Source organism: Gavialis gangeticus, unplaced genomic scaffold (genome assembly GCF_001723915.1).
Source record: "Gavialis gangeticus isolate Ggan-Ray unplaced genomic scaffold, GavGan_comp1, whole genome shotgun sequence".
In the NCBI taxonomy this organism is placed as follows: Eukaryota; Metazoa; Chordata; order Crocodylia; family Gavialidae; genus Gavialis; species Gavialis gangeticus.
In genome coordinates, this window is record NW_017729025.1 from 126,385,146 (window position 1) to 126,398,741 (window position 13,596).

General features: G+C 46.6%; 1 protein-coding gene across 1 annotated transcript in view; it reads right to left on the reverse strand.

Moving 5' to 3' along the window:
• Window positions 1-13,596, reverse strand: part of CCDC73 (coiled-coil domain containing 73) — a 102,299-nt gene that overhangs the window by 71,352 nt on the left and 17,351 nt on the right. The window contains exon 5 of the mRNA XM_019519962.1: window positions 950-1,085. Within this exon, the coding sequence (XP_019375507.1) occupies window positions 950-1,085 (136 nt within the window). The remainder of the gene's footprint in view (window positions 1-949; window positions 1,086-13,596) is intronic.

Sequence of the window (13,596 nt, forward strand, 5' to 3'; positions counted from 1 at the left end):
CTATTAAAGGAGCTACTGCAGGGGCACTTCCAGCACAATTTACAGAGATTGTCTGGCTATTTATTCAGTACCTAATGAGTTGTTTTTTTACCTGCCATATTATCTTCTTTCTATTTCTATATAATGGAGAAGATATGTCATTTAAAACAACTTGTATCAGAACTGTGGCTCTTGGTTGATGGCAAGCAGATGGCAGCTTATACTCTTTTCTCTAACAACAGTGAAAAAGTACTCTAAGTCAGGGGTTGGCCATCTTTTAACAATAGTGGGCCACCACTTGCAACCCAGCCACCATTGTGGGCTGCTAATCCCCCACTCTTGCTGGACAATCCTCCTGCCTGTTCCCAACCCCAGTACATTGCCAACAAAGGCACAACTGTGATTCCTTTGTCAGTCTCGTGCCCCCACCTCTCCTCCCCATGAAAGACACCTCTGCTGTGGAGGGAGATCTTGGCAATGCCAGGAGCCCAAAGGTTAATGCAGCAGCTGTCTGTGTAGGGACCTTTTAGTGTCCCTCTACTGTAGCTGCTGTCAATCATCCCTGCTGCTGATGCTGCCAATTCCTATCACCAGCAGTAATGGTAAATTCAGGGTAAGAAAGATGTGGCTGTAGGAGTTGGGCTGCATTGATCCCCTTGTTGCTGGTCATGCTGATACCTTCCCACCCTGCAACAGTGGCATCTCCCAAGAGGGTAAGTGAGACTGGTAAGGGACTTGGGCTACTGGGACATAATTCCCTACAAGTCCCCAGCTGTCCCACTGGCTATAGAGAATTTGCTGTGGGCTAGTCAAACCTTCATGGAAGATTTGGATCCAGCTGCCAGTCCACAGGTTGCCAGCTCCTGCTGTAAGTGCATAATACTCCAAGATGCTGAATGCCTTCAACTCTCAGGATTGTAAAAATATTATTGAACTTACTACTGACAGGCTATATTCAAGGCATATTTACCATTCTGTTCTAATTTCTCATGAGCCCCTTTTATCATTCCAAATTGACATGTGATAGTAGCATAGCATTTCTCAACTTCATTCAGTTTCCTATGATGCTCTTCTTTTGCCATTAAGTGTAACTGTAGCTTTTGATCCTGTTGGAAACAGGAATAAAACAAGAGTTTAACACTAATTCTAGCAGCTATAGATGTGTTCCCTAAATTTTCAAGTATTATCATAAATAGATAAATCAAAGCATCAAAATTTCAAAGCCCTGCACAGCTTATCCCCACCCTATCATTTCTAATTCCTAGTCAGAAGGTCAATTCTCATCTCAGTCAGTTTGTCTTGCTATCCTTCGCTTGTTAAATTTCCATGTTAAATTTAAATCTGAAATTGAAATTTTAAATCATTACATTTAAATCTGACATGTAAGATATCGAATTTTAGCCAATTTTTAAAAAAATGAAATCTTCATATTTTCCCAGGCAGGAAGCAACTGTGACCACCTGAGAACTGAGATTCTGTTCCTGCCTTTGTTTCAAGGTAATTTGCATCATCATAGATCCTCACAGGAGGTGAGAGACTCCATACCAGCTATGAACTGACTACCCAGGGGAGTTTTCCATCTATTGACTCCTCTGTGAAATCCTATGAAATATGAACTTTCATTTCTACCCAAGAGAACTTTTACAATTGTTAATCCAATGCCAAAGTTTTGGGGGTTTTTTTGCAAAAATCTTGTTGATCTAATAAAATCTCTACTATGAGTCCTGATGGTTAAATTTTCAAAATTCATACTTTCTTCCAGTGTCAATGTGTAGGGGGGGTGTACAGGGGTGCACATGCACCCCCTGAGAGTGCCAGTGCACCCCTGACCAGCTGTGCTCACCATTTAGGCAATGGGCAGGGGGCAGGCAGGAGTGCCGGTGCTCGCCCTGCAAGAGCCAGCCAGGGAGTGGAGCGCTATTGTGCTCCCAGAAGCAGCCATAGCCACTCCTGGAAGCAGCTGCAGCAATTGGCTTCAGTGATCAGCCATCTCGCAATTGGCTGCAGAGGGACCCCGCTCCCCCTGGTCACTGACTGATTGCTGTGGGGGGAACACATGCGCCCCCTGACTAAGGTGGCACCAGTTGCCCATGCTTTCTCCCCTGCTGCCCTTCATGATTGGGAGGAGCTCCCATTTCTTTAAAACTCTTTCCTTCTCTTTAAAACTCTCCTTTTCTGTGATTCTAGACAACAGTTTGGCTGCCAGTCTGCTCCAAATGCAGTGGGGAATACTGACTCATTGTTTTCTTGTGTTCCTCAATATGTCTGTATTTATCTATTGTCTACTGTTTATGCTTACACTGTATGCATTTTAGGGCAGGGACTGTCAGTCTGTTTTGTGTCTCTATAGTGCAAAGCATAGTGGTATCCTGGTTCAGAATTTGGACTCTTTGGTAGGACAGTAACATAAATAGTAATTAACACAACAAAGAGGACTCTTTAAAAACCTGGCATAGTACAAAGAAACTTAAAGGAAAATTTCTTGCATGCATACCAGCCTCTGGCTTCTTTACTGTTCATTCCATCCAGGAAGACCACACACCAAGTGCAGATGCTTCCTGAGCCTAAACCCAAAAGCTTGCTAAGAAAAAAATTTCCAACTATTTAGTTGATCCAATAAAAGATATCAGATTTATCCAAAGAACCTTGTCTGCCAAAGGAAAATAATACCTTTGAGTCATCTGAGTAAACTAAATTTGAATATATTATTTCCTGAAAACAAAGTGTAACAGGGGCTCAGCTGGGAGCCCTGTTACTGAGATAGTTACGGGCATGGATGACCTTAGAATGCACCCCATCAAGTGAAGGGAGTTACACACTAGGGGAAGGTCAGGGTGATTAGCCCACCACAGCCAGTATAAACCCAGCGGCTGGGCAAACACACTTCACCTTCAGGCAGTGGAAGACAGACGAGGGACTACTGGACCCCAGAAGAGGGAGAAAGAGAAGCCTGACCTGCAGTCCAGAAGGCTGCCAGGACCGTGGGACTCAAGACGGCATGGCAGGTCAGCCGCAAGGCAAGATACTTCCCCAAGAGCCGCAGCTGCTTCGGTGAGTGCAGGGAAGAACCAGGGCTTTGGGAAGTGGCACCAAGGGGAGCTCTGAGAGAGAGTGCTCCCAGGGCTATGCACCGGCAGTAGGAGCTGGACCAAGCCACCAGCCCCACTGGGACAGCAATGATGAGCTAAAATGCCTATACAAACTATGACAGAGCAATGGGGACAGCTCCCGGAACAAGGCTCACAAAAGACACTGAGAACGCGCTTGGCTAATGAGGCAATTAGCAGCAAGGACTATGTTTAGTTCAAAGTATCTATGAGGCATCCAGTGCTGAGTTCCCTTATCGGCCATACAGGCTTCTCTCGCTAATGAAGTAATTAGCAAGGCTATTGCAACCCTGTAACCTCCTGCTGCAAAATAAAGGCTGCACTGTGAGATTTTACCACCTGGGTGGCGTATGGTGATTCCTTGCTCCTAAAATACCACTAAATCTCTCTCTTTTTCCTTTCAATCTAAGCCATGGCAGATGAGTCCAGGGGGAAACTGAGCTAGGACCAAACCCCCTCTCGCACAAATGATCATCAATTACTTTTAAACAGTAGTCAGGGACTTTAGTAAGTTGTGTCTTCTAAAGGAAGCAGCTGAAACAAGGGTGGGAAAAATATGGCCCATGGACTGGATCTGTCCTGCCAAGCAATTTCATCTGGCCCACAGGTGCCCATCGACTAATGGTACCCCACCCAGCCCTTCTGCCCACGAGGGTGGGAGCAAGGCACCCACATATACACCCCACCCCAAACTTACTGTATTGTACCTTGTTTCCACAATTATGTGTGGAAGGGCCTGGCCCAGTCAGCAGAAGGCCCTCAGGGTGCTCATGGCAGTGTGCAGCTCTGGCCAGTGCTGCATGTGGTGGAAAGAAGTGCAGCCAGGATGGCCCACCTCTACCGCACAGGGTTCTGTGCAGCACATGTGCATCTCTTGCACTTGTGCGCCACTGGGGGAAGCCCCACACAATGAAGCTTGCTGCCTTCACTACTCCCTGCTGTGCAGGTCCTAGGACTCCACCAGAAGTGGAGGGGAGCCCCAGGCTCTGCTTCCCTGCAGAGTCCCAGTACCTGTGTGGCAGGAAGCGGTGAAGGCAGCTGGCTCCATCACGAGGGGATTCCCCTGGTGTTGTGCAAGTATGGGAGCTGCATGTGCACTGTGCAGAGCCCCACATGATAGAGGCAGGCCAGCCTGGCTGCACTCCTTGCCCCCATGTGCAGCGCTGGCCAAAGCCACGTGCCTCTGGCAACAGCACTTGAGCTGGGCACGAGTGCCCAAGCACCGGCTGTCTGTTGCTGCTGTTGATGCCAGCAGGGGCTGTGCACCATGGTGGGGAGAGTGGGGGGGTTCCAACACCCTCCCCCCTCTCTCACACCCCACAAACCCCACACATCCACACCCTGCTCCCACAACCCCCACATATATACACAAACCCCACACACCAGAGTATACCAGAGTAAGTTTTTTTGAGTTATTAATGCAATCATCTCTATATATACTACACAAACACAAATCATGACAAAAATATTTTTGTAATAAAATTAAAATAAGTTATAGCATGTGTTTGACTTTTAGTATATGATTTGTTTTTTTTCTGGTTCCAAGATGGCAACCCCTCCTCCCAAAAGGATTATTTCTGTGGGGCAAGGGGAGGGACTTCTGGTAGCAAAGGTCAGGGGTTAGGGGCAGGATTTCTGGCCCCAAGGTGGTGACCAGGAGGTGGAGCACCTGTCAAGGAGCAGGGCTATTCTTGTGGCCCTCAACAGCTCACCAAAATGCATTAAGCAGCCCTCCAGCTGAAATAATTGCCCACGCCTGAGCTAAATTGTGAACCACTACTCAAAAAAAAAAAGTTAGCCCCACAGATCAAGATATTGAAACAAATGCAAGTCAGTACCAGGTGCTTCACAGAAAAATGCAGGAAACCTTATAACAGATAGTTAGGGAACAGCCACACACTAGACAAATTTCTTCCTAACAGCTCCCAGTTAGTGATTCCTTTACTAAAACATGATGTATTGTATCCCATATGAATGTTTATCTTATATTATCTAATTGTGAATTTTCAAATTATCCATATAAATGTCTTTTTTTTAATTCTACTAACCTGAGTTAACACTTTGCTTTAATTCTACTGATGAGTAATATCTTGTGGCAATTAGTAATTATTCATTATGTAATATATATTTTCTTTTATCAGTTTTAAGTGTATTGTTTCTCTCTAAGCTATGGAATACTAAGCTGATAGTAAGGTGATCCTTATATGGACACTTTTCTACTTCATTAATAATATTCAGTACAGAATCTATAGCCATTTTCTTGTTTTGTGATAAGAAGATGTGAAACTAACAGTAGAAACGGTGATGGGTATGCTTGATTTACTTTAATACAATTATAATATCGCTCTTATTCCTTTCTTGAGATACCCTAAACACTTTATTTGTCTGTTTTGCTTTTTAGGCTTTATTCTTTTTTATGATTTTTTCCCACTTTTGTTTCTATCTTATTTCAAATTAATTTCAAATGAATCCCTGTGTAACTTCATTAATTTACTTGAACATATATTGCATTTCTTAACCCACAAGAGAGGAAGACAGTAAAATAAATTTTAAAAAGGCGTGGCCAAATTCATCCCTTTTTAAATTTGGTACAGTTACATGGAGTGATTTCACCCAATGCGTTTGGCTTTTGTGGGGCTCCCTTCTTGTAAGCTAACAAATGCAATGCATGTCCAAGCATCGAAGTATAATAAAAGCCAACAGTAATCAGAAGAAATGTCCAATATAAGACTATCAAAATAGCATATGCAATACAAATTGTTCACATTTTATAAGGTATGAAATTAAATACACTATAGCAAATGGAAATACATAATTGAAGAACAGGTAATGAAACAGCAACCACTTACAAAAATCACTGTCAACTATTCAGCATATGCATTTTCATATAATTCTCTCTTTCCTAAACCTCTACTTAAGTTAGCATGGAAAAATCCTCCAAACAACTGAATTTAACTAAGGCTAGGGTTGTGAATCTAACCAACAAAAAATAAGAAAACAAACTTAATGAGACACTTAATATTTACCTTTTTCTACCAAGTATAATTCAATCATGTATAAGAGTTAGGAGGTGAGATGCAAATGTTCCTTCTGCTCCAGGCAGGGTGGACAAAAGCAGCTAAGCCTAAACTAACTGACCTCTGAGATGCTCCTTGCCGATATAATTGATCCAGGGAAATGGTTTGACTAGGAAATATGTCAGCTCAGATGTGTAAACACTCGATTTGCTTAAAACTAGTATACAACAAAGTAAAGCTTCAGGCACAAATATACCATATTGGGTGATATGGTTTATCAAGCACTACTTTTAACCAGTCTAGTCCATGGTGTTGTCTTCAGTAATGGTATAGTTACCAAGATGAGGTAAATATGCCAGGGACTTCCTCTCAGTTTTTAGGGTTCATTCATTTGATTCTATTCCTTATTGCCTAAAATTGTGGCAGCATGACCACTGGGCCACTTCTCTAAATTTATTTGTGGTATAACATTCAGCAGTCTATACTTACCTTTTTTCTTATGAGTATCTCTTGCATTTAGAAATAGGCACAATGGGACAAGCTAAGTTTATGTCAACATAAGTTGAACTTTTAGCCTATAAAAAGCAGGCTAGAAGTTCAACTTACATTGACATAAACTTAACTTGTCCTATTGTGGCTATAACAGCTATACTGGGGTGGACAAAATACAGCCCACGGGCTGGATCCAACCCACAGAGGGGCTTTGTCCAACCCATGGGCTCTGCACAGCTGCAGCAGGAAGGGCCCAGCAGCAGTGACAGGGAGGGGCCACTTTTCCCCCACACTGAGGAACAGTTTCTGCCTGGCTGCTGCCTCTGCTGCTGTGGTTGAGCCTGGCCAGATGAGTCTGGAGCAGCCATAGGGTCGGCTGGATTGGGGATGTGCACATGGGTCCCTGCTGGTACCACAGGGCTGGAGCCAGTGGTGGCAGCTCCTTGCAGCTGCTGCCACCACCGGGGCTGCCTAGAAAGGCAATCCAGCCATGGAGCTGCCTCAGCCCACTGCTTGCCCAGGAGGTGGCAGGATGAGCCACGGGTGGGTGGTGCATAGCAGGTATGGGGCAGGCTGGGTCAGGGCTATGTGTGCAGGTTTTGGCTGCTCCACTCCCACCAGGGTGAGTCCAGAGCAGGTGTGGGGTGGGGCAGTGGCAGAGAGGCACTGCAGGGTGCACGGGCTCCAGGCTGTTGCAAAGTTGGAGCAGGTGCTGACCAGCTCCGGGGGGTATGCATGGGGGGATCCTATGCACACCCCACTATACCCACAAACCCTCACCCCACAAACCCTACAACCACACCCTCCCCCACACACAATCACACACCCCACAAACACCACAACCAACCACACCCTCCCTCGCACACACACAACCTCGCACCTCTGGAGGGAGGCCCACTCACTGCTATGTGCACATGCCCCACCACACACATGCACCCACATTCCACCATGCGCCCGACACACACCCCACACACACCCCCCCACAAACCCCTCATACCTACCCACCCACATCCACACATACTCCCACACTTTCCCCCACACCCCACATACACATACTTACACACACCCACAGCCCCCCACAAATACCCACCCAGTCACCCACCCAAACCTACCCACACACCCCTACAAACCCTATATCCACCCACCCATACCCCCCAACCTTACACCCCCCCACAATATGCAAAAGTAAGATTGCATTTTGAGCTATTATGCAATCACCTCTATATACACATGACACAAACACACACAAATCAGGACAAACATTGGTTTTTAATAAAATTAAAATATCTTATCAGGGATGTTTGATTTTTAATATATAATTTGTTTTTTTCTGGTTCCAAGATGGCAAAGCCCCTTCCCAGAAGGAGTACTTCCAGGGGCAAGGGGAGGGTCTTCCAGTGGCAAAGTTCTTGGGTTAGGGGGCAGGACTGCTGGTCCCAAGATGGCAACAAGGGGGTGGGGCTACCCTTGCAGAACCTCAACAGCTCACCAAAACTCATTAAGCGGCCCTCCAGTCAAAATAATTGCCTGACTCTAAGCTTTACCATAAAAAAAAAGCTGTCTTTGGATTAGCTATTTGGACAGTTTGCCATTTGCCAAATATGACAAAGAAGAACTTGCTTTATTCCCAATAAAATAAAGCAGTCTGGCTTGCTACTGCCTTGATGGGCAATATTCTGCTCTAGGCAAAGAGGCCTTAAAATCTCAGTCTTAAAATGCTCCTCCTCTGAACACAAGATAAAGGAAATCTGAAGCAAGCTTGCAAAACAGAAGTGGTGTGATTCTGGCGCTAAAGTAGGAATCTGTGGAATCTCACTTTTCCATCCTAAAGTCTAATACACCATGAGAGGGAATGATTGCTGTGCCCTTTACCTGTAATAAAGATAAGCTGGGATGGGGAGTGAAATTGACTGTGGCCATGTGGTTTGCTGGGGCAGAGTGATTTCTTAGTGGAACTAGGCCAGAAAGATAGCATAGGATCAGGAGGCTTCCTGAGAAAAGGTGGAAGTTAATTGCTCTCTTCTGAGGAATATGCAAGGAACTGAATCATTAGTCAGAGATTTTGCAGTAAAACACAAGATGAGAATTGTGAGGCTAGAGTCTGAGGTAAGCAGAGGAGTTGCTATGACAGGGGATGTGAGGCAAGATAATGGGGAAATTAGCCATATCAAAATCCATTTGCTTGGAGGCACAGATTCCTCCAAAAAAGAAAACAATGGCTTATAAAGTAGTTCCTGCCATTTTTTCCCCTTAAAAGAATTATTTTCTTAATTTTTAGATGCAGTATCCATTATAAATGTTGTTTTTTCAGCTGAAAATACAGCCGTGGATTGATTTTAAAAGGCACTATGAAAATGAAATTTGCATTTTGATCAAGATTCCTTATTGCTATTAATATCTGAGACTATTAAGAATAAAACAATTTTGAGAGAATTTATTTTTCACTATTTACACTCTACTTTTTTGTATCACTCAGCTTGGAAAATAAAGTCAGACTGTTTTATAGATTTCATAGACATTAGGGCTGGAAGGGACCTTGTAAGTTCATTGGGCCCAGCCCCCTGCCCAAAGGGCAGATTTTGTGATGGTGCCCCTTTATGCATCTGTTTGCAGTCTCTACAGTTTGACTGCCTCTTACCCCAATGTACACAATGTACACCTACTTTAAAACCACGTTCAACAATATGATTTGCTATAAAAGTAAACACTCCATAGACAAATTACATAAAGCAAAGCACCAGTTTCTACAGCTCAAAAGCTTCCAGCATGTTACAGTTTCTTTGCTTCCCTCCCCAGGCCCAGTTCCTCAGTTTAAACTGTCTGCTGTACATTAGGGTTCATTTACTATTATAAATGTATTATTTAGCATTATCTATTATTTATTTGTTGATATGTTTATTTATAAAATTTAAAATAAATAAATATTTATAAATGTGTTTAAAAATACTATTTATTATTTATTTATTAGTATTATTTAGCATTATAAATGAACATTACTAATGTTCATTTAGCACTATGCTTTGTTTCTCATACATTAATACCATGTTGTTTGTTTAGATTTCAAACAGCACATGGAAACTTGAGTGGAGGAATAACCTAAAACTCTTGGCCCAGTTCCTCATATATGGCTAGGGATAAAATATTAAAGCTCAAGGAGGATGAACAAGAATTATATTTGTGCTTCTGTAACCCAGGATCAACTGTCCAAGAGGCTAATAAGGTAGCTGAGGATCAAGATGTGTAGGGAAGAACTGGTAGTCACCCCTTTTCTCTAATCTTTCCCTCATCTCAGGGGCAGGCAATTATTTTGGCTGGAGGGCTGCTTAACAAGTTTTAGTGAGTTGTAAAGGGCTGCAAGTGTAGCCCCGCCCCTTGAGAGGTGTTCCACCCCCTTGTTGCCATCTTGGGACCAGAAGTCCTGCCCCCTCCCAAGACCTTTGCCACAAGAAGTCCCTTCCCTTGCCCATGGAAGTACTTCTTTTGGTAATGGGAGTTTGCCATCTTGGGTTGTGTGTTGGGTGTGTGATTTTTTTTGTGAGGGAGGGTGTGGTTGTGGGATTTGTGGGAGAGGGTTTGTGGGTACAGTGCATGGGAGTCTCCCCCTGTGCACACCCCCTGAGCCAGTCAGCACCTGCCCCCACCCCACAAAAGCCCAGAGCCAGAACACCCTGCAGCGCCTCCCCACTCCAGACTCACCCTGGCAGGAGCGGAGGAGTCAGAACCTGAATACACAGCCCCGACCCAGCCCACCCCGTACCTCCTCTGCACTGCCCACCCGCTGAGCATGCAGCAGGGCTGGGGTGGTTCAATGGCTGGACTGCTTTTCTAGATAGCCTAGATGGCAGCAGCTCCTGCCAGTTGCCACTGCCACTGGCCCCAGCCCTATGGTACCCATGCACACAGCCCCACCCTGGACTGCCCCATGCCTGTCCCAAAATCACCCACCCCAGCTCAGCAGCAGTGGCAGCCAGACAGAAACTGCTCCTTGGCACGGGGAAAAAGGAGCCCTTCCTCCTCACCACTCCCGGGCCCTTCCTGCTGTAGGTGCCTGGAGCCTGCTCTGTGTTGTCCTTTGGCTGCTCTGCATTTCCACCACTGCCCTGCTAGGCAGCTTGGAGGTGGCAGTGCTGGTGGTGCAGACAGTGCAGCCCTGTGTGGGTTCCAGGTGGCTGCAGCAGGAAGGGCTTGGCAGCAACGAGGGGGAGAGGCTGCTTTTCCCCAGTACCAAGGAACAGTTTCTGCCTAGCTGCTGCTGAGCATGGGTGGGTGAGTCCAGAGCAGGTGCAGGGCAGACTGGGTCAGAGCTGTGTACGCCAGTCCCCACTGGTACCATGGGCCTGGGGCCAGGAGTGGTGGCAGCCAGAAGGAGCCACTGCTGCCTGGATTGCCTGGACAGCCACGGGGCCACCCAATCATCACTGCATGCCCAGGGAGCATCAGGACATGCCACAGGCAATCAGTGCCTGGGCCAGGCGGGACTGAGGGACCTGCTGCAGGCCAGACAAAGCCCCTCTGTGAGTCAGATCCAGCCCATAGGCCATATTTTGCCCTGCAAACTTTTTACAGAAAACCTAACTTTTTTACTGACATGTTTTTATTGTAAAAAAAAAGGTGCTTGGGTTGGTAACTGTGTGTACCTGCAGCAGTGATTTTTACACCATGCTTCTCCTATCATAGTGGTCCCCTACTCAGTTCACGTTCTGACACCCCTGAGAGCACCCTGCACCATGTCACTTCCCAACCCTACTCCTTACCTCCATTGGACCTCCTTGCCCTGGCTCAGAGCCACTATTCTCTGCCCCTCCTCCCCTCCCAGCCCCATGGATCCATCCTGGCCATAAGGAACTACAGAGGCTCCAGTGAGCCAGAAAGCCTGGACAGACAGTTCACTGCAGGGTGCCAAGCAGTACTCACACTTGGACACCAGGGGCACTTACAGAAGTTAATTTTTTTGTATGATGAGGCCCCCTAAAGTTCTGTACAGCTACAATGTAACAAGCAAGTGCCTCTACTGCTGTCAAGACTCTCACACAGGGAGCCGGGGGGGGGAAGGGAGCCTCCCCGCTTCATGGGCCTAGCCTGGCTCTCCCCAAGACCCCAGCAGAGCTAGCTGTGGGGGGTGGGGGGAGAGGGCACTCCCTTTCCCCACCCCACCTCCCTCCCCCACTGTGCAGGGAGGAGACAGAAGTTTTCTGTCTCCTCTCTCTGTGACAGCCCTGGGGCCAGGGCTAAGCTGTTGCTCTCCTGTGTAAGCACCAGTATAGCCCACAAAGCTCCACAAGCATCTTGACAGCTGCAGAGGCTGCTGCACCTGTAGCTGGGGTGAAACAGAGCTGGGGTACCTGGAAAATCACGCACAGCAGGGGGGTTCCATCACTCCCCCCCAGCCACTGCTGACAGTTGCCAGTTGCTGCAGGGGCATGGCTGGTGAAAGGAACAGTCTGGCAGCCTCCTGGAGTGCCCTGCCAGCTGGCCAAGGCCAGTGCAGGCAGGTTATGATCCCCTCCAACCAACAGGTGAATGTCTGTTGGGTTCAATGGTGCTCTAACTCATGGTACTTTGTTTAAAGCACCATGAGTTAGAGTGCCTCCCTGACAGGGTGCCTGCACTTGTGTACATGACCCAGGTGGCGCTGCTTCTTCTCTCTCTATCCAGCATCAATGCCTGAATGTACCATCATTCAGGCAACAAATCTTGAAATGATGTCAGGTTTTCTTATTTTTAAGGAGACCCAATTATTCTTACAGAATTTATGGACAGGAGATATTACAAAACATCTGTACATTTACAGACAGGTGGCAGCCCTGCCATGTCTACTCTACATTACCAGACCTCTACTTTAAGGCCGGGCTGTTCAACTAGTGGCCCATGCAACCCCTGGGCTCTCACTCAGCTGCATCTCCCCCATGACTGAAGCTGCAACAGCAGCTGGAGTCTCTAAGCTCCACCTTCCTCCTCTGGCTGCCCCTTCCTTTCTTCATAGGCAAGATAATAAGGAAATTATCCATAGAGATTGATCAAAATCCATTTATGAAGAAGCATGGAGAGCTGAGGGTGAGTCCAGGGCTAAACCAGGAGATGGGAGATCAGCACTGCATGTGGAGGAGAGACTGCAGCTATTTGGGGCAGGGATGGGGGGCCACATTGTAGCAGGGGAGATCATACTATTAGGTCTATATGCGACAGCAGTGAGGAGGCTGTTGCAGCAGTGGGAGGGGATCATGATCACATGTGTCTGTTCAGTGCAGCAGTGGGAGGAGCATCTGGTGTAGTGGAGGAGGGGAAAGTCTATGCAGCATGCCTTGTTCAGCTTCTGCAACATGAGGCCCCTGCTGGTGTGACCCCTGGGGGCTTAGGAGCTGGACACCCCTGCTTTACGATGATCCTCTTATAGCAGAGGTGGGCAATTATTTCGGGTGGAGGGCCACTTACTGAGCTTTGGCAAGCTGTTGAGGGCCACGTTAGTAGCCCCGCCCCTTGACAGGTGCCATATCCCCTGGTTGCCATTTTGTGACCAGAAGTCTCACCCCATAACCCCTGACCTTTGCCACAAGAAGTTGCTCTCCTTGCCCCTGAAAGTACTTTCAGCAAGGGGTTTTGCCATCTCAGAACCAGAAAATTACCAGATTATATTCTAAAAATTGAACATCTACAACACTCATTAATTTGATTTCAAAAAATAGTTTTGTCCTGATTTACATGTGGTTGTGTAGTGCATATAGAGGTGATTGCACAATAGGGGTGTGGGGTGAGGGAGCAGGTGGGTGTGGATATGTGGGGTGTGGGTGGGTATGGGGTTTGGGAGGCCTACCAAGTTTCAAGATCAGTGCAGGGGTTTGGGGGGAACTGTACCCCAAAATCTTGAAAGCAAAAACTCCTGTCACATCTACGTGTTACAACACAGGGGGTTCAAAAGTGCAGGGGCGGTATCTCTTACTGAGGCCACAAAACCTGCCAGGTTTCAAGAAGATCAGTGCAAGGGTTTGGGGGAACTGCACCTC